Genomic DNA, 26,706 nt, shown 5'->3' with positions numbered 1-26,706 from the left:
TCTTTTCTGGCCTTGGAATCTATGCACTCAGTATAAATGGTGACTTATGGATGGGGGAGAGACTGGAGAAGAAGTTCCTCCAAGTGAGGGATGAATAAAAGCTATATCCATTTGAATTGGTCTTTTTAGCCACTTATGAAGTTACTGCATATGGAATGATGAAAACCCTCTGAGCATGAGTTCCAGCTGGGCTTAAACACCTAGGTGCCCTTTTACGAAGAAAGAATAGCAAAATGTTTCTCTGCCTTGGAAACATAGCCTTCTGGCTGCCTTAATATTTGCCACAATATTCATCAGGGCTGGCAAAATGGAAAATTGGCAGCAGCCCCAGGCATACTGACAAAAGCGTTGTAATTAGAAGCTACTTATGGCATCATTGAATATACACACTAATAAAAACATCCTTAGCTAATTTGTGTGGAGACTGCTTGTAGAGGGACAACCTTTGCTCACAACAATATAACTGTCATGGATTTTAGCTATGCAGTTCAGGACAGCAGTGTAAGTTTGATGAATAGCACTAAGGAAAAGGTAGAGGCAAGATGGAGGAAAAGGGACACTTTGGAAAGTGGAGTAAGTGGGCTGATTTGACAAGTGATCACAAAGAAACTAGGACATCAGAGATTGACACAAACAGGAGAAGCAGAGGGGTGTTTTTAAATGTGCTGCTGAGGTTTCAAGTCCTCACTAGTAAGGCTCAGTAGCTCTCGTTTTCTCTGACAAAAGAACAACCTATACTCCCCACAATAAGTGGTACGTCTTGCAGCTCTACCAGGAGTCTCCCTGGGGGCTCAGAGCCGCCATTGAACAAAAAACTGAACAGTCACTCTCACCCATGTCAAGGCAGGAAACCTGCTTCTGAACCACATTTTCTAAAATGCAAAAATTTACTGTGGGCTTTTATTTAATATTGTGTATTAAAAATGCCAATTTAAGCATTTTCCCCAAGCATTTTCCATCTATTGTTTCTTATGCTCTTTTTATTTTTATTTTTTTTAAACTGATAAATTATTTAGGGGCAGAACTGTGTCAGTACTCAGTCCAAGCCCTATATATGCTAGGCATGGAAATTCATCTTTTGCTTTTCCATCTTTTTTTTCTAAGTTGCTTTGTTCTTAGTACAGCCTTCTCTCCACCCCATCCCCAGCTGAAGGAGGAAGAAGAAACTGCAGAGATAAACCTTTTTTCCTCTTAGGCAGCTGCTTTGATTGGTCAGTAGTTCTGGAAAAAGGGGAAACTAAAGCAGCTTTTCATAGGTTATGCTAGAATGGTGCAGACGTGCACTGTGAAGCAGTCACTTGGCACTCCAATCAAATGAGGAGTTAATAGTAACTCAGGCCCCCATACGCACTTCAGGGTGGGGCTCTAAAAGTAACTGATTCAGGAATAGGAAGGGAGAGATGTCTGGGCAAAGGCTGCAAGTAGTTTGTTAAAATTTTCCATCAAAAATGCCCTTTTGTCCACTTCAAAACTTGCCACAGGAATGTGTTTATTTAGATGACATTTTTGTTTTGGAAAAAAAATTAGATGAAGCATTTTGATTAGGTTAGACCTTACTGGAATGATGTACTTTAATTTTTCATGTTGAAATGCCTTTTTTCTTTTGAAAAATATAGTATATGATAATTTATGCTGTAAAATAATATAATTTTTTAAAAGATTACAATTGTAATGAAACATTTCAACTTAGAAAGGTAATATTTCAATTGACCCAAAATGAACATTTTTGTGGGAAATTTTGAAATTTGGCGTTTTGTTCTGATTTAGAACAAAAACAAGTTTTGAAATTGTAGAATTTCCCGATAAAAGGCAATTCTGACTCATATATAGTAGTAGCTGTGAGTGTGGTTCGGGAAATAGTTTTGGTTATGTCTTGACTTTTTCAGTAATCTGTTTTCTGCGACCATGCGCTGGCTGGTGTGCCTGTAGGGTGACTATGCTGAACTGCTTCTACTAACAGGCCAGCTTTTCATACACACAATGAACAATGTTTCCAAAAGTTTGGGCAGGTACAAATGAGATGTCCATCTAGTGCTGGGTACCCAAGATGTTCAAGCTGGTTTTCACCACATTCAAGTGGCCTGAGGTTCCAATGCTCAGCACCATTTCCTAAAGCTTCCATACAAGCATCCCGGCTGCTCAGAACTTATTGGAAATTACTAGCAGATGCAATTTTGTCATATGTGATACCATTTTGCATCTGCTAATGAGGTCTGGACATATAGTGATGAGCAGTCTAAATGCTTATTAGATTATGATAGGAGGAAGATGGAAGAGGATGAGGAGATAAGAGAACAGAGTGACCAGATAGCAAGTGTGAAAAATTGGGACAGAGACAATAGTCACATGTAAAAAACAAACCCCCAAATTATGGGACTGTTTCTATAAAATTGGGGCATCAGGTCATCCTACAACAGGAAGCCCAAACATCTATGTCACTGGAGGAGCAAAGGCAGAGATGGGTCAGTGAGAAAGAAGTTAGGGGTACAGAAGGACATGAACAGGGAACTGCCCCTGAAGATGTTTTGGAAGAATGGGCCTGCTATTTGCCTCTTTAAGACATTCTACATTTTCTGTAAACTCTAAGGAAGCAAATGAATTTATGTTCTAGTCATTCTTTTCTTTCAGGCTTTTCTGTGGCCTAATGCAGCCAGGGCTAGTGCTCAGACAAATTGGGCATAGCCAAATATTAGCTCTGATTAGCCCCACAGATGTGAGCCCCGATGGAGTGCCTATATGAGTATTTGAGTCTGCCCATGTTTTGAAATTTTTTTCATTTGGAGCTCTCTGTACCAGTTTCTCCATCTCTTAATGCAGATGTTACTTATGCCTCATTGTAAGAGCATTGAGATGGATGGATGAGGAACAGCAAGTAAGGTTGTTATTATTAGTTCGTGACAGAACTATTGCCTGTAGGACTTAATTGTCACTTTACCTGAATGCTCCAGCAGGGCTTTGTTCTGCAGACATACACATTTCTTATTGCACAGACTGGAGGGGTGGGCGGAAGGAACTCAATCCTTCTGTCTGTTAGAAGGATTGGGGGTGTCCTCCTCCCCTCTTCCTATTATTTGCTCTGCTAGGAGGAGGAGAGGTGTGTGTGTCTGCTTCTATTCCTCTCTTGCCATGAATCTGAAGGCGGATGTGGGGACAGTCCATTTTCTTGTGCCCCTTTCCCTATTAATATGTCTGCATGGGACAAGGCATGGAGACTTTGGGGGCTGGGTGGAGTGGAGTGACAGGCAGGATGAGCAGATCTCTGATAAGAGTGACCCAAGTGCTGACCCCCAAAGGACCGTTGCTTTGTCTTTTTTTGAAGAAGAAGTGGGGAGCTGAAAAGCAGCAGAGGAGCTTTCTGTACCAGGGTGCAGACAAGGCAGTCATTTGGGAAGCTGTGGAATTGCAGCATGCATGCACACGCATAGATAGATAGATAGATAGATAGATAGATAGATAGATAGATAGATAGATAGATAGATAGATAGATAGATAGATAGATAGATAGATAGATAGATAGATAGATAGTTGCCACATTTTGATTTACTTTTAGAAGAATTAAGCCAAACCAAAACACTGCTGAGAAAAAGATGTAAGTAATTTTGTTTGTTGCGGATGTTAGGAAGTGAGTCTGAACACAGTTATATACAGTGTAAAAGGAAAAGTGCTCTAAACTTCTGTCCCATCACTGATCATGCAGATGTAATGAAAATAGAGAAGAAAGGAAAAATGACAAAACCTGATTAGCGAGGTACATGCATGGTTTGGAAGATGCCGACAAGTGGAATGGGAAGAGTAACGATAAACTGAAAGAATGGATTGAAAAGAACATTGGAGACCTTGGCAGATTACTGTGGCTCAGAAGAGAATAAGAAAGGGAGGAGAAAGGTGATGAGGATGTGGTAATCAAAATCCAAAAGGCACGCAATATGAACAAGCCAGTGAGAATTCTAATATTTGGCTACAAGCATGGGCATTCCAAGGGAGAAGACTGCATGGAACAGTGTGAGGTGCTGAGCTGCTCCTCCTACACCTCTCTGAATTAGCACTATTATTATTATTATTATTATTATTATTAATTACTAGATTTTTTTCCAGCGTTGCTCAGGTCCTTAATAGGGATGTTAAGAAGCATGTAATTTGTTAATTGTGCAGTCAACAAAATTTGTCCCCCACCGCGGCTCTGCAGTAGAAGCAATTCAGGAGGTGGTGCACAGGCAGGTTGCTCAGTCCTGAATCCTGCCGGATCCCGGCATCAACCCCCGCTGCGGCTCTGCAATAATAGTATTAATAGTATTAATGAAGAGCTGCAGCGAGGGTTGATGGGGGTGGAGGGAGCACGGTTACATGTAGCCGATAGCGTTAACCAATAAGCACCCACTTATCGGTTAATTGTTTAATCGATTATATTATCATATCCCTAGTCCTTAACTCAACTAATTTTTGTCTTTTGAAAAATAAAATGAAAACGTACATGCTTCATTGGATCATTGCTCTAGTGTGGGGTTGGGAATGAGGGGTTCAGTATGAGAGCTGTCCCCAGGAGAGACGACTAACCCAGCTCTCTCTCACCACAGCAAATTGGGCCAGGTGAGAAGCTCCTGTCTGTGGCTGCTGCAGCTCCAGTGGGTTCAGCCAGAAGAGGGATGCATGTCCCTTGCTTGGGGCAGGTGCAGGTTCATCGGCCCCCTGAACTCCCCAGCAAGAGTGAGGAATGTAGCAAACTTTGTGATGAAAGGGAACAGCCAGCAATGTCCCCATATGAATCTGGGGAGAGGGGGAAGAACTTCAGCCCCTCCCCCCCGAAGGGCACCTAGGGGGCAAGAGGCTCAGGTTTACAGCAGTCCTGGTGGGGGAGCAAAGGCCACCCTTTTTTCACCTGCCTGGTGATTCTCTTTTCTGTAGGGTTTTCTGAGAAGCAATCGCATTCCAGGCACATACCATTTTCCTGGCACAATCAAACCCTGACCATACTTTAAGTTATGATAAGAGGCAGCTGTGAATTTGGTGGCCCTAACTCTTAGGGTGTGTCTAGACTACTGAGTTTTGTCGACAAAAGTGGACTGTTGTTGACAAAACTATACCTGTGTCTACACTACCGCTGAGTTCTGTCGACATAACGTCGACAGAACTCAGCAGTTTTGTCGACGCTGGTAAACCTCATTTTACGAGGCATAACACCTTCTGTCGACAGAGTTCTGTCGACAGAAGGTGTTATTGCCTGTAGGGTTGCGTCTAGACTACAGGGTTTTGTCGACAAAGCAGCTTGCTTTGTCGACAGAACTGAATGTGTCTAGACGCTCTATGTCGACAGAAGTTTTGTCGACAGTATCTGTCGACAAAACTTCCGTCGACAAAACCCTGTAGTCTAGACGTACCCTTATAGTTTAGGAGGAGTATTGAACAGACAGACAGACAGACAGACAAACTCTCAAATATATAGTAGACTCCCATCACCACTATAGCACTCACCTAGGAGCACCAATCATACACCAGAAGCCCAGTGTGGCAGAAGCTATACAAACAGAACAAAAAGATCTGAATTTTCCAAAGAGACTACAGGGTGTGTTTTTGGGTGTTATATGAGACAGCTTTCTTGAGAATAATTGTGATAAGAGAGGAAACACAGTAGTGGATGAATTTCTAAACATGTGCTTCTTTAACTATTGAGTAGGGATGTAAAAGGTTACCCAGTTACCCAGTAAGCATTAGCCTTACCAGTATGCTTACTGGTTAACCAGAGGGCCAGGGCAGGGGGAGCAGCCCGCCTACCACTGCATGGCATGCCAGGAACCCTAGGTGGGCCAGAGCAGTCCCTGCCCCCACTCAGCACAGCAGCCCCTGGCCAGCTGGAGCAGCCCCCCGCCCACAGCACGGAGTCCCCCTGCCAGCCAGAGCAGCCTCCCTGCCTGTGGAGGGCTGGGTAGGAGTGTCAGGAGTGTCAGTCACACGGTTAACCAGTTAAAGGATTACCATTAAATCATTTAACCAGTTAACTTTTTTACTGCATATTTATATCCCTACTACTAAGCAGCAGTCAGTTTTCAGCAGTCTAACCAAAGTTTGGTAATTGTTTATCATGATATCCCCAAAAAAGAAACAAAGATGATGGCTATCAATGCATACTTGTGGTAATGCCATACTAAAAAGAGAAAACAACTTAGTGAGGAACAGTTGTATTGTGGCTATTGCACACATTTGAGTCTCAAAGTTCTGTCACAGACTTCCTGCAGATTTCATGGTCAAATCACTCAATCTCTTTGCCTTCGTAAAATAAGATTAGTTAATAGTTATCTGTCTCACAAGACTGTTTGTAAGACATAGCATGATAATGTTCACAGAATGCTTTGAGATTCTCAGGTAGAAGGGACATGGAAGTGTAGTATTTTACTGGGAGAAAGGATTAGTGGTCAAGAGGTACATAAGTTATATGCCTGAGAATTAAGTTTTGTTTGGCAATAAACAAGAAGAAAAGAGAATTCTTGTGGGTAAACAAGAAAATACAAATCTGGGAGAGCAAAACCAAATCTTTGATATCTAAGGTCACTAAAATACCATATATATGTGAGTGTGGATACACACACACACACACACACACACAAAGCCCACCACACGCAAAAAATAGTTGGATATCAACACTAAATCTTGCTGATTGCACAGACAAGCTTAATTCTGGCACTTCCTAAATTCTCAGTGTTTGACTTAGCAACCTTAATAGTCTTTTAATGTGTTTTTTTAACTAATCAAGTATATACAAAAACCTAAGTGGAAGAAAAAATTTCATCATGTGGAACCCTATTCAAACCCACCTGATTTATCAGGAGAGTTAGAACCTTTAAATCCACTACACAGATCTCTGCCACCAGAGCTAAAGGAGTAGCAGGTAGCAGTAATATGCTGTTATCCTCTATGTGGACCAAGGGTATGAGCTATGCATATTGCCAGTGGGTTTCACAGATAGTTGTTAATAGCACAAGAATAGGGAGACTCAGGAATCCTGTGTTTTTCTCTGTAGGGGAGTGTTCTGCATTAGCCATACCTTTCTGCCTCTCTTTCTCTCTAACCTGACTCCTTCTGCCCCATCCCAGTCTCCCAACAACACCTCATCTTCCCCTCACCCTGTCTCTCAGTCCCAGTTTCCTTGCCCAGTGAATCCCTATCTTCTTCCATCTCCCTCCACACCCAGTTTCCTCATCCAATATCAGTTTGCCTTTCCCCTGTCCATTGTCTCCAAGTTTCCACCATCTCCTGTTCCCTCCCAAATCTCCTAATCCCAGTCTTTCCACACATACCTTCCCTCATGCTCTTTGTACCAATCTATTCCATAAGCCCCCAGCCCTAGTCCAGTTTTTGTCCCTCTGTATTTGAGTCAGATCGCTTCCTCCTCCTCACTATCTGGGAACCAACCAGAGGAGTGAAATATTAGAAAAGAAATTTTCGAGTTAAATGGGGCTCCAGAAGTGGGGAAAACCAAATGTCCAGGACCAGACTTTGTTATAAACAAGGTCTATTATAGAATGGTCCAGCTAAGGGAGCAAGAATTGGATCAGCTTCTACCCCATGAGCACAGAAAGGCTGTGTTAGATGTGGCCCATAGCCATTTGCCTGAGGAATATTTGGGGGTTCATAAAACACTAGACCAGTATTTCTCAAAGGATCTGTAGCCACAGAGCCTCGCAGCTCCCATTGGCTCCAATTCATCAATTCCAGCCAAGGGAAGCTGCAGGAAGTATGTGATCCTCTAGAACAGGGTTTCCCAACCTGTGGGTCGGGACCCAAATATGGGTCACCATTACATTTCAAAAGGGTCGCAAAGTGTCTCCCCAGGTGGCTCTGCCCTCCCCTCTCCCCCTGTTTTTGAGTTGCCTTGGGTCACCAAGTCTTCCTGAATTGTCAAAATGGGTCTCCATCTGGAAAAGGTTGGGAACCGCTGCTCTAGAGTAAGAGATCAGAATCAGCCTCTACAATCAATATACAAGAAGAAACAGCCTTCCACAGGGCCTGTAGAAGAGGGCTGGGAGTTTGTACTTGATGATGTGTTCTCTGCTTTTAGGCAAGTCACTTAACCTGTCTGCTTCTGTTTTCCCATCTGTAAAATGGGAATTGTAATATTTAGTAACTGAAACCTGCTTCACAAGGTGGTGTGAGAATTCATTAAACGTGTTTGTGAGGATGAAAAGTGGCATGTAAGTATTAAATATTATTGTAACAGAACATATCACAGAGTGACACTCACCCGCTCCTGACCTGCTGTATCCCAGATCAGAAATTTATGAAGCTCATTCCCACAAGGCACAGTTTTAGTCATGAAAGATGCACTGAAAGTGAAAAACACCAATTGTTTGTTACAAGGTTAACAAATAAAATTCACAGGACCAATATTCTAAACAGATCAATGCTAGATTTTGAGCGGGTTTGTTTAGTTATGCCATTTAAGGGGAGAAAGTCATTTTCTGGGAGAGCAGCCATTCAACAGCATCCCTTAAATTTATTTATATTTATTCAAATTAGGATTGCTCTGTTCCTCTAATGAAGTTTGGCGGGATCCTTCTGGTTAGGCTCAAGAGTACCAGTACCAAACACATCCAGGGCCCATACCTCCTTTCTTCGCTGTGCACATGCTTGACCACTGGGCAGCTGGCACTTCAGGTTTTTTGTTCTTGTTGCTGATCCTGATGAACATCCTCATGCAAGGAATAGGATGAATGTACATGTTATCACCCCACCAAGCAATGAATGAGTGATTTCATCATGCTGGTGTAGGAGACGGGAAATGTAAGTGACTAGAAACAAGACAGCAGAATAGGTGTTGCCAAAAGTAGAAAGTAGACAAATTAAAAAGTTCCCACCCAACCCCAATCTTGGACATAGTCATCTTAGTTTTTACTTGTAAAAATAAAAGGTACAAATTTTTTCAGAGGGAAATGTGATTTTTTCAAAACTGTAGTGGATTTTCAAAACTGTATCCCTTTCCAAAAGAATGCTAGACATTTATAGGTTTGCTCTGTACAACAGAGCTTGAAGTTAAGGAAGTCTGAAGGAGATTGCCCAGGCTTTGGTAGAACTGTGTTTCTTTCTAGACACGACTGAACCATTCCTGCAAAAATAACTTTCATCCCTGACGTATAAAGAAGCACAAGAGAGAATGTGTTTTGCATTAGAAATACACTGGATTACACCACATGGCGTGTGTTTTCAAAACATTTTCTGGGAAAGCTACACGAAGGTTCCCTGGATAGTCATCTGTAAATTGCTCAATTCAAACTGTGTTGCACAGGATACAAAAAGATTAAGTAACACAGGAAGAGCAGTATTTTCTTTGGTTATTTTGAGGGAGTATATGTCCAGCTATCATTCTTTTGCTCTCCATATTATGCAACACTTCACAGCTTTGAAAACAGGAAGTTCAGAACACCAGCAACTACAGGATATTAGAAATATGAACTTAAAAGAGGAGGTTACTCACCTGTGCAGTAACTGATGTTCTTCGAGATGAGTGTCCCTGTGGGTGCTCCACATTAGGTTGGTGTGCCACCGCCAAGCCTTCAATCGGAGTCTTCAGAATAGTGTCCCTGGGGCCGCGCATGTGCGCATCCGCATATGCGCGCTCCTAGTTTCCAGGCATCGTGCATGTGTAACCCCTTCCCCCCCAGTTCCTTCTCTGACCCAGAACGAGACCCCTTAAGGAGGCCAGAATTCTGAAGCAGAGGAAAGAAAGGGAGGGTCACGGAGCACCTATGAGCAGGGCTCAACAAAACACGGCGAAATCCACTTGCCAGCCCCGCACCGCGCATGCGCCAGACCCGCAGTGCGCATGCGCGCGCCGCCACAAAAAGGGGAGACCAGCTGAAATCTACTCGCCATGGGCAAGTAGATACACGGATTTGTCGAGCCCTGCCTAAGAGGACACGCATCTCGAAGAACGTCAGTTACTGCACAGGTAACATAGTTGATTGTGGTGCCAGTGTACCAGGAGAACTGTCGGTATTGAGAAAGGGTAAGTTAAAAGTAGAGGAAACCAAGAGGTCTCTATGTTGCATGTATTGCTGTGGTTGTCTTAATGATTTCTCAAGGAGAATGAGTTTGAGCCGCAAATCTCTGTCTTGCCGAGCTCTGGATTTTAACATCGCACAATGAGGGCACTTTTGAGAAACATGTGCCTTGCTGAGGCATCGGACACATTGTGTGTGTCCATCAGACATCAGAATGAGGTCTCTGAATGTGAAGCAGCGCTTAAAACCCAGTGAGCCAGGCATGACACCAGCTATCTAGCTAAACCAAAGGAAGGGATTAACTGTGAGAAAAACTAGGGGGAGGGGATGTCTGTTTTGTTGGGGGTTTTTAAAGAAAAAATAACTATAAACCGTGAACTGCTAAGCAACTAACTAACTGGGGAATAAAAACAGGTTGAAAGGGGAATTACTTATCTAAAACATGGAATGAGGTAAGAAACACTTCCAAGTGCCATCTCTGGCCAGAAGTGGTAGAGAAGAAACTTGGGGGGTTCATACATGCACAACACCTGCAAACTGGGAGCACACGACTGTGGACAGGGACACTGCTCTGAAGACTCCAGTTGAAGACTCAGTGGCAGTGCACCAATCTAAAGTGGAGCACTTCTGGGGACATCTCTCAAAGAAGAACATTAGTTCATCTGGCAAAAAAACATTATCTACGTCATAGTTGTCCTACTCAGAAAACATGAAGTAACAATACATATTAGGAATATTTAACCCACTATGCCAAAGTGTATCTTTTAAAAATTATATATATAAAGTCTGTTTCCCCTCAACACGATAGTTATGAAAAATTATATTTTCTTTTCATATGGGTGGGATGTCTTTACTCTGATAAAGTACTGATAATGGTTTAGAACCAAAAGATTATTCATGTTCCCATTAATTTCAACACTATGGCTACGTCTACACTGGCCCCATAAAACGGAATAGTCATGCAAAGCAGGTAAGTCAGGATAGGGAAATCCGCGGGGGATTTAAATATCCCCCGCGGATTTAAATAAACATGTCCGCCGCTTTTATTCCGGCTTGGGGAAAAGCCGGAAAAAAGCGTCTAGACTGGCGCGATCCTCCGGAATAAAGCCCTTTTCCGGAGGATCTCTTATTCCTACTTATTCATTCTACTCAGGAGTGGGAAAAAGTAGAGGGAACACTGGTCACCCGATGGGGAGCTGATCTCACATCCACCAAATCCCTGTGCATCCAGACACCCTGCCAAGCCTCAGCCCTCTTCCCTGCACCCAGAACTTTTCCTCCCAAATACACTGCAGCTGAACCACCATGCCTGGAGCCTTACCCTCTTCACCCAGACCATACTCCCCCTCCCCCAGATTTAAACCCCTAACCCAATCAGCCCCACCTCCTTTGCACCTGGATCACTCCATTAACTCCCCACACCTAGACCCACACCCCACTGAGCACCACCCAGCTGCACCTGAACCCTCCTACTGAGCCCCCCTCAGCTAAGCCCTTCTCTCACAACCAGATCCCTCTGCTGAGCCCCAGCCATCTGCACCTGATTCCCCCTGCAGAGTCCCATTGTTCTGGCATCTGGAACCCCTCAGTGTACCCCTCTGCATCAAGATCCCCACACAGACACACACCTTGCCCCACCGAATGAGTTGTCTGCGCTCAGGTTGCCCCACACAGAGCCCTCCCATGCCACACCTGTATCCTCCCACACTGACCCCTCTATACTTGGATCCTGCTGGGCTGAGCTGCCTGCTCACACCTAGCACACCTAGCATGCCTGATGCTGAGGGGCAGGGCCCTGGAATGGCCCTTGTGGCCTGTCAGGTTGGGAGCAGTCTCACCGCCAAGTCCATTTCTCAGGAGAGCGTGGTTGCAGGGTGATCTCCCACCTTCAAGCAGCCTGTGGCCTGTGCTCCCCACTGCCATGTTGGGGCCTCCATGATTATTTATTGATAAACATTTGCAGAATTTTAAAATACTGTGCACCAAATTTTAAATTTTTTGGTGCAGAATTCCCTCAAGCATAAAAAAAGCTTTGCTGCATGTGGAAACAGGCACTTTAATACTTATACCTTGTCTAGCAGTACCTATACCTAAGTGGAAAATTTTTTCCATACTAAATGGAAAATTGCCACTACTACAATCCCTCTTTCAGAGTTTGATTTAGCAAGTCCAGTTAAGCCTCACTAAATTGAACTCAGAGGGCACACCCGCCAGCTGCAGGTACTCCTGCTTGTGCAGGGAGTAAGGGAAGCCAACAGGAGCATTTGCTCCCATTGGTCTCCTGCTGTGGGGATGGTGGGGAAATGTGAAACAAGGTACGTCGACTCCAGCTACCTAATTAATGTAGTTGGAATTGTGTATCTTGCTTCAATGTCCCCTTTTAGAGTAGACCAGGCCTTGGAACTCTGTGGAATCCTTCACAAGTTAAATTCTTAATTCCATTCCTTTGTTGTATATGTGTTGGCGAACTTCATTTAGAATAGATCATGGTTTCTTAATTCAAAAGTTCAGATTCAGTCCTGGAGTTAAGTAAGCACAAATCCTATGGACTTCAATGGAAACTGAACACATTTATGTCCAGGCAGAATTTAGTCCTATATTTTGAGACTTACATCAATACTGCATAGTCCAAGACCTCATTTAAAACTAGAAACTCTTGAGAGGTAAAAAGGAAACTTACACAGTTCAGTAGAGGGAACTAAGAGGCTATTAGTGAGGGGATAGACACCACCATGAAGAAGAGGATTACTTACCACAAGAGAAACTAATTTATATGAATTTATTGGGTCCATGGCTCCTAGAATAGGAAACAATGGCTCAGGTTCTGTTCATTTATGTAAGTGCAAAAGCTACTATATATTTGAGATTGTTTCTGAACAAGTCTGTCTGTCCATCTGTTTGTTCAAGAACTCCCCCTAAACAGTAAGAGCTCGGACCGCCAAATTTGGTATGCAACTTCCTCTTATCATAACTTAAAGCTAGGTACAGGGTTTGGTTGTGCCAAGAGAATGGGACATCCCTGGAATGCAACTGTTTCTCATAAATGGAAAGGGAGGGGGCCACTAGAAGGGATAGTTATACTGTGTAATGACCACAGGGTGCAACAAGGGGTCAGAGACAAGAACCAAGACAGCTATAATTCCATTGGGGCAGCAGGTGGCAGGAGTAGAGGTAAACTACCCACCTGCCCTCCAGCCAGCACAGCTCTTGCCACAGCCAGTCCTGGGGAGTATCTGCCTGGGCAGCATGGCTTCTGCTGCGGCCAGTCCCAGGGGGCTGCCACCTGACCAGCATGGCCTTTGCTGGCTCCTGCATCCTCTCACACTCCAATCCTCTCCTCACTCCCCAACCCTGAGTCCTGCACTCCACTACACCCCAAGATCCCCACCCTAAGCCCATCCTCATCCCCGAACCCTGACTCCAGCAGCCCTCACATCCCCAGAACTCTGCCCTGAGCCCTTCTTCACCCCCTAGCCCTGACTCCTGCACTCAGCACATCTCCAGCCCTCTGCCCTGAGCTCCCAAAATCCCCGAGCTCCTGCCCTGACTCCTGCACTCCCCACACCTCCAGTCCCCTGTCCTGAAGGACCTGAACAATGCTGGGTAAGCCTTCTAGTTTAGTTATAAAAAGAGAATTTGGCCTTAAATCCCATCCTGCTTTCCATGAGAACTGCATAATCTGGTCCTGACTTACTCAGGTTTCCTGGCCACTTAGCACACTGAAAGGGACATTTAGTGGCCTGTCATCATCACCCAGCAAGCAGACTTAAAGCTAGCACTGTTTATATTATGCCATAATTGTAGTCGGAGCTTAGAGGGTAAAGAGCCTCCAGTCTAGAGTTATGAGTCTGTACAATACAAAACACAGAGTCGTGCTGAGTGTTTATGACAGCTTCACAAACCAAGAGACTGATTAGCTGTTGGGAAGAAAGAAGCATGGTGAATATTAATTGAGAGGTCATTATAAATGGAAACAATGACATGAACAGAGAGTGAGATGAGAAAATGAAAAAAAGAGAAAGAGAAGTTTACTTGTTTACTTGGAATATGAAGAGCAGAACAGGGCATCAAAGAAGTGAGGGGAAAATGTGGGTGAGTTTCGCAGTCTTGAATATGGGGGAGAGAAGACCCTTGTGGTAGAAATAATAAGATGATTTTGGTAGCAGTGAAGCACTTAAAAAAAAGATTATACAGGGTACTTACCCAATAGTAGGGCTGATATTGTGATCAAAATGATCCTGGACGAAACGACAAACTATACTCGATTTCCCAACCCCAGTATCCTGCAATGAAAAACCAAGAATATATTCACAAGGTATAAATACCTAAACTTCAGTAGAAAAATTCATTGATCGGATGAGTTATGAATTATGAATATGAATTATGAGTCTATTTTTTCAACAAAAAAGTACAAACTTAATCTCCAGGCAAGTGGAGCAGGTTAAGTGTTAAAAAAGAAAACAGTTCATTCATTATTTTTGTGTCACTGTCATAACTGGTGTTATTCATTTAACTCTTCTGCCTTTCTAAAATTCCATCCTTTTACAACTTCACAACTCTTTTGGAGGGGGTATTACATTACCATTCATAATATGTCACTGATTATGAAAGTTTAAATATAACTATTTACTTATTCAAAATAAAATAAAAAACCTGCATGTTAAAATCCATAGTTACTTTGCTGAGCAAAACCAACTTTCAGCCAATTAGTTTTTTGGGAGTTTGTTATTGCCCAAGTACATATGTTTCCAAAATAAATAGCTAACATAAAATCTTTTTATTATGAAACGAATAAGTGCCTTTCTCAGCGTTCATGGTATATGATGCCAAGAACTGAGTGACTTTAACCACCCAATATATGAAATAATCCTCTAGAAATACACTGGTAGGATGCGTTATGGAATCTATGAAACAATGTATTTATAAAAAACAGAAGGACAAGTGCACTGCCTGTTTTCTTTACTGGTACTAGTCTCATTCTTACCAGTCAGTAGCAATAAATACAGGTTGAACCTCCCTGGTCCAGCACCCTCGGGACCTTACCGGTCCCAGATGAGGGATTTTGCTAGACCAGGGAAGGTAATTTTTGGCCTCCCTGCCAGTGGTCCCACCAGCCCAGGCCCAACCACTGGCCCCTCGGCTAGGTCCCCCACCCTGCCACCAGCACCACTGCCCTGCCAGCCTCACCGGACTTCCCAGCCCCGCAGGGCAGCTTGCTGCCAACAGCCTGCTGCTCTGCTGGCCATAGGGCTCCAAGCCGTCAGACTTCCACCAGGGGCTAGACCAGAGAGTCCCAGTTTAGAGAGTTTCAACCTGTACTAGGAGTACTGCATACACAGCATATTCAGAACCTGTGGATAAAACAGGGAAGGAAAGAAGTTCCTTGCATTATACCACAGCAATTCTTCCTGCCAAAATTGCATTTTCCAATACTTCTTGACCACTCCACAGAGTGGTTCAATAGTGGGGGTTCATTAAGATCCAGTAGAACTGTACAGGGCCGCTTCTAGAGGTTGGAAAGATATCAATTATCTTTTTAATAAACGGACATTAACAATGAGAGTGAAGGCCCAATCCAACTAATTAAATGTCTGTGGGAAGACTCCCGCTGATTGCACTGGAAATGAATCAATCTCATGATCAATAAAAATTTGTGTCCAGATTTCTAAAACCATTTTATATCTATTATATATTTTGAAGAGTTTTTTTGTTTGTGGATTTGTTTGTGCAAAATAAAGTCATGCTTCGCAATTAACTAACAGATACCAGATTTTGCATAAACAATACTGCCACTTAAATTAGTTGAATGCACTATTTTTTACACTGGAATATGCTGAAAGTTTTAAATAATTATTTCTGTTTTCCTTAGAAAAAAGTCATGCCTATTATAATTAGAGTTAATAAAATATTTGCTAACAAAATTAAAATCAAGTCGCCTACTCAACTGTCATTTTAGTAAAAAGAAAATTTTTACTCTTACAAATCACAAAATAATTCAAATTAGTTATGGAAAGAGTAATGGAAGCTTTATGAGTTTCTGATTCAAATTTACAATCAATAGTAATTATTCAATAAAATTAATAATGTTTGAAGTTGAAATCCTACAAATTTAAAACATTTCTTTTACGTCCCTTTTGCAAGCACATTAATAAAAAATGATATTACATATATTTAATTTCTTGAACCTTCTTATAAGTGTAATCTACACATCTAGAATGACTTTGCCTGATCAACCGTCAGCCTCACACACTAGTATTTTATAATTGACAGGTTTTCAAACTGAGCCAGGGCAATACTAATGGTACCATACAAATAATTATGCAAAACTTTGCCTGTTTTTTTCTGTAATCATTTTTGCCAACCTTTATCTTCTTTTTCAAAGATGGAAAAAAAATCCAAGTATTTAGATTCCCTCCCTCTTGTTTAAATAAAACTATACTAATAAAGTTTCCAACTTTGCATATTGGAAAACCATAATTTATACTCTCATCTCTAATTCCAGGCTGTCCTTACTTGGTCTGCTTCCAAGTACAATAACTCAGTGCAGCTGGTTGTTTATCTGCAATGTGCAATCGATACACAAAGTTCAAAAGAGAGCAACAGTATTGAAAACCAGCCTAGCAAATTCCAATCAATAGCCTCAACAACCACTGCTACTATTCCCAAAATTCACCTTCTTTATCAATTCCATCTGATGTTCGTGCATAGTCATCAAACCCAGGATAGTGCAACCCATTTTAAGAAGTCCTCTGAGGTAACACTGAATAATAAAATTATTATTCCAGATTTTAACTGTGATTTAGAAAAGCAAAACAAGCTCGGAAGAATTACATTTCCCTTTCGTGGCTAAGTTGTTTCCTCTCCAGAGGTTAAAATTAGACATGATCTCAGGGACCTGATGCCACCCCAGTGCCATACGTATTTATTTCCAGCTGCCTTTATAGGCCAGTGGCAAGTGCAATTACAGCTCACCAAAAAAGAGGGGTTTGGTCTTTGGCAGGACTGGGGAATGTACAAGCTGAGTTTGGAGCTCACCTCATTTTTCTAGAAAATACAAAATCTTTATCAACTTTAAACTTTTAGATTTTTTCCCCCTCCTCAGACATTTACAATAACTAAGCTTTAGTGGTTTCTATTTCTCTTACATCCTTCACAGCAATTGCAGCTAAACTTAGATATGTGCCAGCCACCCAGCCTGCAATTAAGTAGCCTCCAGCTTAAAGGCACTCGCTCTCAGTCTGTACCCATGTGACTGCTTCGACTAGCCCTCAGAATATATTTAGAGCAGCATTTGTGGGAGAAGGGAATAAAATGCTGATCATCATTCCATAGTTAGTTTTAAAACTATTTGGACAATTTTAATATATTCTCATGTACCTGTCAAACGGGTCACCCTCCCACTCTGTTGCAACTTGGAAGCAGATTGGGATGTGTGAACTTTCCATACAATGCTTAGGAAAACAGTAGAAATAGTTTATTGCAAAACAGAGTCAAAGTTTACTAAACAGAGTAGCTATTGCCTTTAAATTAATGGAGATTGCCTATCTCCTAGAACTGGAAGGGACCTTGAAAGGTCATCCAGTCCAGTCCCCTGTCTTCACAGAAGGACCAAGTACCATCCCTTTCAGACAAAGCTTGCCGAGGCCACAGGAGAGAGGACAGTTGCAACGAAGCAGGTGGAAGGAGCAACAGTTTGTGATGGCATCTGCAGCTTACTGGCTAGCAATATGTGCATTCCATTAAAATAGCCTAAATACTAGAGCTGCAGAAAATACTTTTGCTACCATCTGCTTTAGTATTTTGCTCTGCTGTATTCTCGGCTGTCCATAAGCCTTGTTCCCTCAAATCTGATGAAGTTCCTTGTCTTGCCACCAGGGAAAGACCGGATTTGTTCAGGCTGGTAACACCAGCGTCCAACAACCTTAATCTTCAGTTCACTGAACATAAGTATACAAGAACGGCCACACTGGGTCAAACCAAAGGTCCATCCAGTCCAGTATCCTGTCCTCTGACAGTGGCCAATGCCAGATGCCCCAGAAGGAGTGAACAGAACAGGTAATTACGAAGTGATCCCTCTTCTGTCATGCATTTCCAGCCTCTGACAAACAGAGCCTAGGGACACCATTCCTACCCATCCTGATTTGTAAGTATTGCTGGACCTGACCTCCATGAATTTATCTAGTTATTTTTGAATCCCAAGCTCTGCGCTTGACCAATTTGTATCTCATAAAATCTGGTCTTTTGTTTTAGTTAGACTGTGCTGATATACATATTCAACATACCACACATGCCAGATGGCAGATCCTCAGCTGGTGTAAGCAGCCATACCTCGATTGACTTGGATGAAGCTAGGACAATTTACAGCAGCTGAGCATCTGATAGCAGGAATCAAGCTGCACTCTAAGGAATGTAGTCTAATTACCCAAAAGTCATCATCCTTGTACAAATAGAGGAGCGATGAAGGGGAGGAATTTTTTTCTTTAAAATAATCACAAATAATATATATAACTCCATATGACAAGGGATCCAATACATAAAGTCAGTTCAGATTAAAGGGATATTTTACGCATGCCTGGGGTGTATGCACAAATTTATATACTCTCATTTTAACCAAGTTATGCTTTAGCAAGTAGATATAGCTAATGGGACTAGTGATATGTTTTGCTTTCCACCTTGTTCTTTTTCACAATACTTAGTCATCACTAGTCAACTCAGGATAAACACATCCATATCGGTACAACCTGAGATGTACAAAGCTCAGCAAACAGGAGAAGGAAGACAGTCCATAGCATCAAGTGAACCTCTCTACATGTTCAAAGGGAAAAGAACCCAGAGTTCAGATTTTTATCCTAATCTCCCTCAGTAAAATGGGTCTGGAACTCTGATGAGACAGGCCAGTTTTAATTTTATACAAAACTAGGGGGCTCTGCCCCCTGCTCGCTACACTCGCCAGCTCTCCTCTGTCCACCAGATCGTGGCCTCTCCACCTACTTGTGCCATAGCAGGAGGGGGGCAGCCACCAGCCCTTTCTGCAGCCAGATGGGGGCTGGACCACAGGGCCCACTGGGAGCTGAATGACTGGGCGGGGCTGATTAATCACTTGTGAAGCTTTGCTGCCCCACAGCTTAAAGGGAACACTGTCCATCGCCCATTGTAAATGCACTTTCTACATCCTAAAGTTGTAGTCTAAGCAAGAGTTGACTCTAGGGTTGCCAACTATCTAATCACCCAAATCCAAATCCCTTTGTCCCACTCCTGCCCTACTCTTTTCTGAAGCCCCACCCCCAATTACTCCATCCCCTCTCCGTCTGTCATTTCTCTCCCCACCTTCATACACTTTCACTGGGAAGGGGCAAGGGTTTGGGATATGGAAGGGATTAGGGCTCTGGGTGTGAGTTTGGGTGTAGGAGGGGGCTCAGGGCGGTGGCACAGAGTTAGGATGCAGGAGGGAATGAGGGGTGCGGATTCCAGCCATGCAGTGCTTACCTCAGGCAGCTCCTGGGTGGCAGCACATCAACGCTAAGGCAAGTTCCCTGCCCGCCTTGGCCTCATGCTGCTCCCAGAAGCGGCCAGCACATCGCCCTCTGAGGCCCCTTGGTAATGGGGTGGGCAGGTTCATCCACAGGCTACTGCGGCTCTTCAAAGAAAAAATTGCGGCTCCCGCACCTGCAACTCTGAAAGGGGCAACCTGTTTCTGTTTTGGTTTGGGTTTTTTTGCTTGACCAAATGCAGCATCCGGGGCTTTTTTTTTTTCTCAACAACTTTTTTCCCTCAGCTCTTTGCGCTGTTTCACCACTATTTTGGCTTTTCAACTGTAGTGGGTTGGCCACTCCTGCTATAAATTGCTTGAGCCAAATTCTCTGTCACATCAGTTGAGCTCCATTTATCAATATGACAGAAATGGAGTGTTGGCCCTCTCTTTTTTTAAGTGGTAAAATTTCATCAGTTTATGTAAGACTTTACTTACATGTAGCAAATATTAAAAAATCTGAAACTGTCAGAAGAAAAAATCTCTTTTTTGTCACCCATAATTTCAAAACAATTTAAATGATTTTTAAATGGGAACAAAATCTGCCTCTGGACAGGCAACCCATATGCCAAGCTTACAATCTGGAAGGACAGAATTTAACCTTCTGAAAAAATAATTGGTTAGTTTTTTAAAAAATGGAAATGCAAAAAGGCCTTTCATTCTAGCTGCCCTACCAGATGCTGTTGCATAATACATCTAGACCAGACTTGGCAGTTGAGCTTTTGCACATCAAAATATCTGCTCTTTCCACTGTGGAATTTGGCTGTACTTTAGCCTGTGATTTATAGCTTCTATTATAACCCCTAAGCCATTCCCATTAGCTCTTGGCAGCATTTTAATGGCCCCTGGCATATAAAAATTCACACTAGATGTAACTATGTAGAGTGCAATCACACTCATATTGGTGGCTGATTAGCAGCTTATTAGCTACAATGAAGCAAATTGCTATACTGCATCAGAAAGAGTTAGCTGACTTTTCCAGAAACACATTTTAAGCTCTGGTCAGGGCTGGTTCCATATGGAACACAGTTTCCTATCCAGTGTCTGGCACATAGCAGCCTTGAGCCACTCACTCTGATTCCTGTTTGCAAAGATGCCCATCCATCTCAAACAGCAGCTGAGGAGAGTGTCGGGAACACTGCTACCTGTTCGCTCATGCAGCTGCTGCTGTACTGTCTGACTCCCATTCCCAAATGATAATAAAGCCTTTCCATTTTCTGCCTGTCCTAGCACTCTGCACCTGACATTAGCCGTAATGTTAATTGTTACCCAGATGAGCGGGCAAGCACTGCCATTTTTTCCAAGTTGTACTAATCCACTTGTGCTCCTGCAGCCATTTTGAAAGGCTCTGGTGGGCAGCTTGAAGAGCATTTGAACCTGACAGAGGATGTTTATCAGTTGTGTAAAGATACATAAAGGCTGTGTCTACACTGGCAAGTTATTCCAGAAAATCAGCAGCTTTTCCGGAAAAACTTGCCAGCTGTCTACACTGGCCGCTTGAATTTCTGGAAAAGCACTGACGATCTAATGTAAAATCATCAGTGCTTTTCCAGAAAAACTATGCTGCTCCCGTTCGGGCAAAAGTCTTTTTCTGGAAAACTGTTCCGGAAAAGGGCCAGTGTAGACAGCACAGTAGTGTTTTCCGCAAAAAAGCCCCGATCGCGAAAATGACGATCGGGGTTTTTTTGCGGAAAAGCGCGTCTAGATTGGCCACGGAAGCTTTTCCGCAAAAAGTGCTTTTCCGGAAAAGAGTCCTGCCAATCTAGACACGCTTTTCCGAAAATGCTTTTAACGGAAAACTTTTCCATTAAAAGCATTTCCGGAAAATCATGCCAGTCTAGACATAGCCAAAGAGTTAGGCACTATAGACTCCTGACCACAATTTTTTAATCCAAGAACGATCCTGCCCAGTAAACTTGTGCTAGCCTTAGACACAGCCTCTGTCTGTCCACAAGCAATTTTGTTTTACAGGCTGGTCTGAAAGTTCTGCTGGAGGCACGATCTACCACCCTCCAAGAGACCAATTCGTGTGTGTTGTGGAACCATCTCAGAGAGACTGTGGTCATTAGCAGCAGTGCTTAGTGAGCATTAAAAATAGCTTGTGCTGGATTTAAAGTGTCTCCATCTGCAATGTGCCAAATCAGCAAATTCCACTACATATTAAATGGGCAGGTGAAAATCCAAGAGCAGTTTACGATGACTTTCACTTCTGACTCATGAAGGCAAGAGCAGTCTATGCCCTTAAGCTGGGCAAACCATCATAAGGAGAACCTATGCTCAGGTGCTCAAACTCTTTGCTTCCACAGTCAAAAGAATATATATTTCAAAGCGAGGGGATTATTTTGTAAACGTTCTTTTTTCCCCATCTGGGTCAGGCTGGATGCAAAGGACATCATTGACGGGGTATATGTGGTGCTCTTTCCAGAGAAGGTTATTTGATTTCTGAGTGTCTTGAGTGAAACAGACACGAATCATCTACTCACTGAGCAGCACCTCCTCTCTCTGATTTTGAGGGCACGTCTACATAGCAGGGCTAAACTCAAAATAAGCTACGCAACTTGAGCTATGCTAATTACGTAGCTTAAGTCGAAATAGTTTATTTTGAATATGGGCACATCTACACAGCACATATTTCAAAACACGGCACTCTTCTTCAGACTTCCCTTACTCCTCAGACAATGAGGTTTACAGAAGTCGGAATAAGAAGCTCGTTATTTCGAATTTATTTCAAAATAAAGGACTTGCTATGTAGATGCACACTACGTTATTTCAGAATAACTGGTGTTATTCCAAAATAACGCTGCTGTGTAGACATACCCTGAGAGAAGGGCAATCTCAACATTCCACAGTGGAGGATGGGTCTCTATCTCTACAGCCATCTCTCACAAGCTCACATAAAACTGTAACTGCTCAGCATGTCCTTGCCTCTCTATAAAAAACAACCATCTTTGACAGAATTTCTTCCAAATAAAAGTCCCTTCTTCTGGAATTGGCACTTTATTCGCTATCCCTGGCACGTGTACATGCCTGGCATTATATTCTTGCTAACTAGAGCACTGCATGAGATTAGGCACGGTGTTACACCATCAATGCTGTGCAAGAGTTGGTGCATAGCTCTCTGACACAGTTGGCTGCAAGCTAGGCAGGGGAAACAGTGCCTGCTTAATGACCGGTTAAATGCACAGTTGTGTACTCTCCGATGTAAGAGAGATTTGCCAAAAGCCATTTGATACAACAAAAATGATGAAAAATTTGGCATCTGCCTTCCCTCCCATGATTTCATGTTTAGCTGGTATGTGAAAATGCTCCCTTTTAATGTTGGCATTCAATTCCTTGGGGTCAAAGTACAAACATAGCCATCAAGATTTTATTTTGTGTCAGCAACAGTGTTCTTATTCTGCAGGATCTTTCACCTTTTCAATAACATCTCCTGATTAAGGATGTTAAATATTGGTTAATTGAATAGTCAGGTAACCTCATGAATTTTTATCAGTCAGTCAACTATTCCATAATACGCCTTGCTGTATCAGAGGCAGCAGTGCAGGGTATCAGGCTGGAGCTGGTCCACAAGGGGAGCCAGTTTAAAAACCAGCTCCCCTTGTGAATTAGCTGTCTGTTTCCCAGTGTTGCTGCCTCTGATAAAGAGGCATCAGAACAGGGTGGCAGCAACCCTGTTTAAGGTGGGTCTGAGCTCCTGGACCCAGCATGAACCAGAACTTAGCCAGCCTGCCTGGCTCCTAATACACTTTAATTGCAGAGCCGTAGCAAGAGTAGGTTCTGGACCTGGTGCAAGCCAGAACTGAGCTGGGCTACTAGCCAGCCTGCTAAAAAATTTACTGACAAGGGTGGGGGAGGGAAATGCACGTAGTCTATAGCATTAACCTATAAGCTTTTGCTTATCAGTTAATTGGTTAATCAACTATACTATTATATCCCTACTCCTAATAAGAAATACTGCAGTTTTTTCTGTAGTCTATCCATCAGCACCATGCATACATTCCCAGCTGCATGCATGATATGTTGTACGTCTTTGTTTACAGTCTTTTAGTGTATAATATAACATTCCCAATCCTTCTATTATGTCTGTATTCAATAAAGTTGTGAAGGATCAAGTCAATTCTTCCACAGTAAAATCACATATATATCATTTTCAATTGCTGGCCTGATTCCAGGCCTAAGATAGGTGTTCTGTATCCTGTAATAGCTAGAAAGCCAAGCTCACTCCTCTCGCGTGTTGCAGAGTGAGATGACATCTTTTCCCTATAGAAATAGCAAGTCTTGATTTCAAGCACATTTGTCTACTTCATCATCTATCCAGCTGTGCTACACGTAGGGAGGATGCTCTTGTGGTTAAGTCAGTGGCTTGGGACTTGAAAGACAGAAGTTCAATTCTTGATTCAGCTATGGAGTTTCTGTATGACTATGCTTTTAACCTCTCCTGTATTTCAGTTCTCTATGGCTATGTCTAGACTGCAGAGCTTTTCTGGAAAAGCTCTGCCATGTCCAAGGCATGCATCCACTTTTCTGAAAAAAATGTCAGAAAAGCGGATGCATTTTTTTGGCATCCCTGAGAACCTCGTTTTCCAAGGAAGAAGGGATGTTCCAAAAGAGGGTTTTTTTCCAAAATTTGGCCCCATATAGACGTGCCAAATTTCAGAAAAGCCTCTTTCAGAAGTAAATCAGAAAAAGATACGCAATGTGCATACCGCAAATTGTGTTTCTTTTTCCGATTTATCTTTGTAGTGTAGACATAGCCTATGTGTTAAATGAGGATTATAATGGATGCTGTGAGACTAGAGTTTACTAAGAATAGTAAAGTGCTCAGCTGGTTTTCTGGATTCAGCATCAAAGGCCATTTTGTAAGAACTGGTGTTCATTTGAAATAAACTAGCCTTTCACTGCTGGTGCAGTTGGGCTATGGATTCAATGCATGTTGGCTTCCTTGGCTGTGTTTGTTTTTCTTTTACTTTCATTGGTTAGCATAATGGTTACATTTAGGGCAAATCAGGCATTTTTCTCTGAGTGCTGGATACTGTCTGTCTGCATGTCCACCTCTGGAAAGCTCACAAAGCCATTTAGGCTGGACATCTGTTACAAAGTTTTGGCACCTTCTTCCTTGTGTGATTATTCAACATGTGGTTTCCTTTCACGTACAAACTACACATCCCACTGTGCGAGTAAGCTCATGCATGCATGGTTTCTTGACTGTGTTTACTTAGAACAAGTCTGGGTAATTTTGTCTGTTCTGCTGTTACAGGTTTGTGTTGCTTTTTTTGTAAGTTTAATAATTTCTCAGTAAATGCTTACATATCTTCCCATCACTGTATCCTTTTTCTAGTCCGGGAATCTCTTGAAGGACAAAAACTTCAAGTATGTCATTCCTTAATACTTCCGTGTGTCTTTTGCTTTCCCATAAGGAAAAATAATCTTTCCATCTTCCTGGAAATATGGTCATGTTATTTATCATCATCTCATTGTTATATATTAAAGTAATCCCCAGAGGCCTCAAGCATGCTTGGGGCCCCATTGCATGAGGAACTGTATTAGCAAATATGAAGAGACACTAAGGGTATGTCTACACTACAATGTTAGTTCGAACTAACAGACGTTAGTTCGAACTAACATTCATAGGTGCTACACTAGTGCTCCGCTAGTTCGAATTTAAATCGAACTAGCGGAGCGCTTAGTTCGAACTAGGAAAACCTCATTTTACGAGGACTAAGCCTAGTTCGAACTTACTAGTTCGAATTAAGGGGTGTGTAGCCCCTTAATTCGAACTAGTGGGAGGCTAGCCCTCCCCAGGTTTCCCTGGTGGCCACTCTGGCCAACACCAGGGAAACTCTATTGCCCCCCTCCCGGCCCCGGACCCCTTAAAGGGGCATGGGCTGGCTACGGTGCCCGTGCCAGGTGCAAGCCTGCCAGCACCCAGCCAGCAGACCCTGCACCTGACACGGCACAGAGCCACACACCCAATGTCCCCCAGCCCACCCCCTCTTCCCGGGACCAGGTTGGCGGCTCCCGGGAGCTTGCCCGGGACCGCAAGAGGCGGGCACCTTCCTGGGCTAGTGCAGACATCGTGGACCTCGTCCACGATCTCCGCACTAGGCACAGGAAAGTGGCCGGCTAGGGCAGGATAGCTGCCAGCCTGGCCACCCAGGAGCAGGTGTGCATGAAAATCAAGGGGGTCCACTGAGACCTCCGACCCTGAGCCCTGAGCTTACAATGGCCGTCCTGGGTCAGACCAAAGGTCCATCTAGCCCAGTAGCCTGTCTGCCGACAGCGGCCAACCCTAGGGACCCTGGAGGGGATGGACCGAAGACATTGACCAAGCCATTTGTCTCGTGACATCCCTCTCCAGCCTTCCACAAACTTTGGGCAGGGACACCACTCCTACCCCCTGGCTAAGACTACTCCATGGACCCAACCTCCATGACTTGATCTCACTTCCCTTTAAACTCTGTTCTAGTTGTAGCCTTCACAGCCTCCTGCAGCAAGGAGTTCCACAGGTTGACTATTTGCTTTGTGAAGAAGAACTTTCTGTTATTAGTTTGAAGCCTGATACCCATTCATTTCATTTGGTGTCCTCTAGTCCTTCTATTATGGGAACTAATGAAGAACTTTTCTTTATGCACCCTCTCCACACCACTCGTGCTTTTATAGACCTCTATCATATCCCCCCTCAGTCTCCTCTTTTCTAAGCTGAGAAGTCCCAGTCTCTTTAGCCTCTCTTCATATGGGACCTGTTCCAAACCCCTGATCATTTTAGTTGCCCTCTTTTCCTCTCCCACCTCCTTTTCCCAGTCTCCCCGAGTTTTGTTCAATAAAGAGAGTTTCTATTTTTGAACACACGTGTCCTTTATTTTGTACATCAGGAAGGGGGGCTAGGGAGGGGCAAGTGGAAGGAGGTGAGGGAGGAATGGGGTACGAGCCCCCGATGGGGAGGACTGGGCTGGCTCTGCGGGCTTCTGGGGGTGGAAGCTCTCCTGCAGCCCCCCGATTGCCCCCTCTCCCCAGATCGCAGCCTGCGGCAAGTGCAGCCGGTCTGATGGCCGAGTGGTGTGATGTGCCCAGTGTGGGTACTCCGGGCAATCCAAGCCAGGACTGCTTTGCAAGCGGGGCACCCCTTAGAACTGTCTGTCCGGGGTGGGGGTCGGGACCCTTTAAGCGCAGCCCTCGGCTAGCCTGAGA

The 26,706-nt window shown here is 43.4% G+C and overlaps 1 protein-coding gene across 2 annotated transcripts in view; it reads right to left on the bottom strand.

The window, feature by feature from the left end:
• RAB31 (RAB31, member RAS oncogene family) overlaps positions 1-26,706 on the bottom strand; it is a 79,669-nt gene that overhangs the window by 29,501 nt on the left and 23,462 nt on the right. For both annotated transcript variants that reach the window (XM_025181869.2, XM_006117467.4), the window contains exons 2-3: positions 14,193-14,272; positions 8,234-8,315 (exon numbers count right to left, since the gene is read on the bottom strand). In XM_025181869.2, coding sequence (XP_025037654.1) covers positions 8,234-8,315; positions 14,193-14,272 — 162 coding nt within the window. The remainder of the gene's footprint in view (positions 1-8,233; positions 8,316-14,192; positions 14,273-26,706) is intronic.

The sequence above is a fragment of the Pelodiscus sinensis genome, chromosome 2 (genome assembly GCF_049634645.1).
Source record: "Pelodiscus sinensis isolate JC-2024 chromosome 2, ASM4963464v1, whole genome shotgun sequence".
NCBI lineage: Eukaryota > Metazoa > Chordata > Testudines > Trionychidae > Pelodiscus > Pelodiscus sinensis.
The sequence above is the reverse complement of the archived record's forward strand: the minus strand, read 5'-3'. Positions and strand labels throughout refer to the sequence as shown.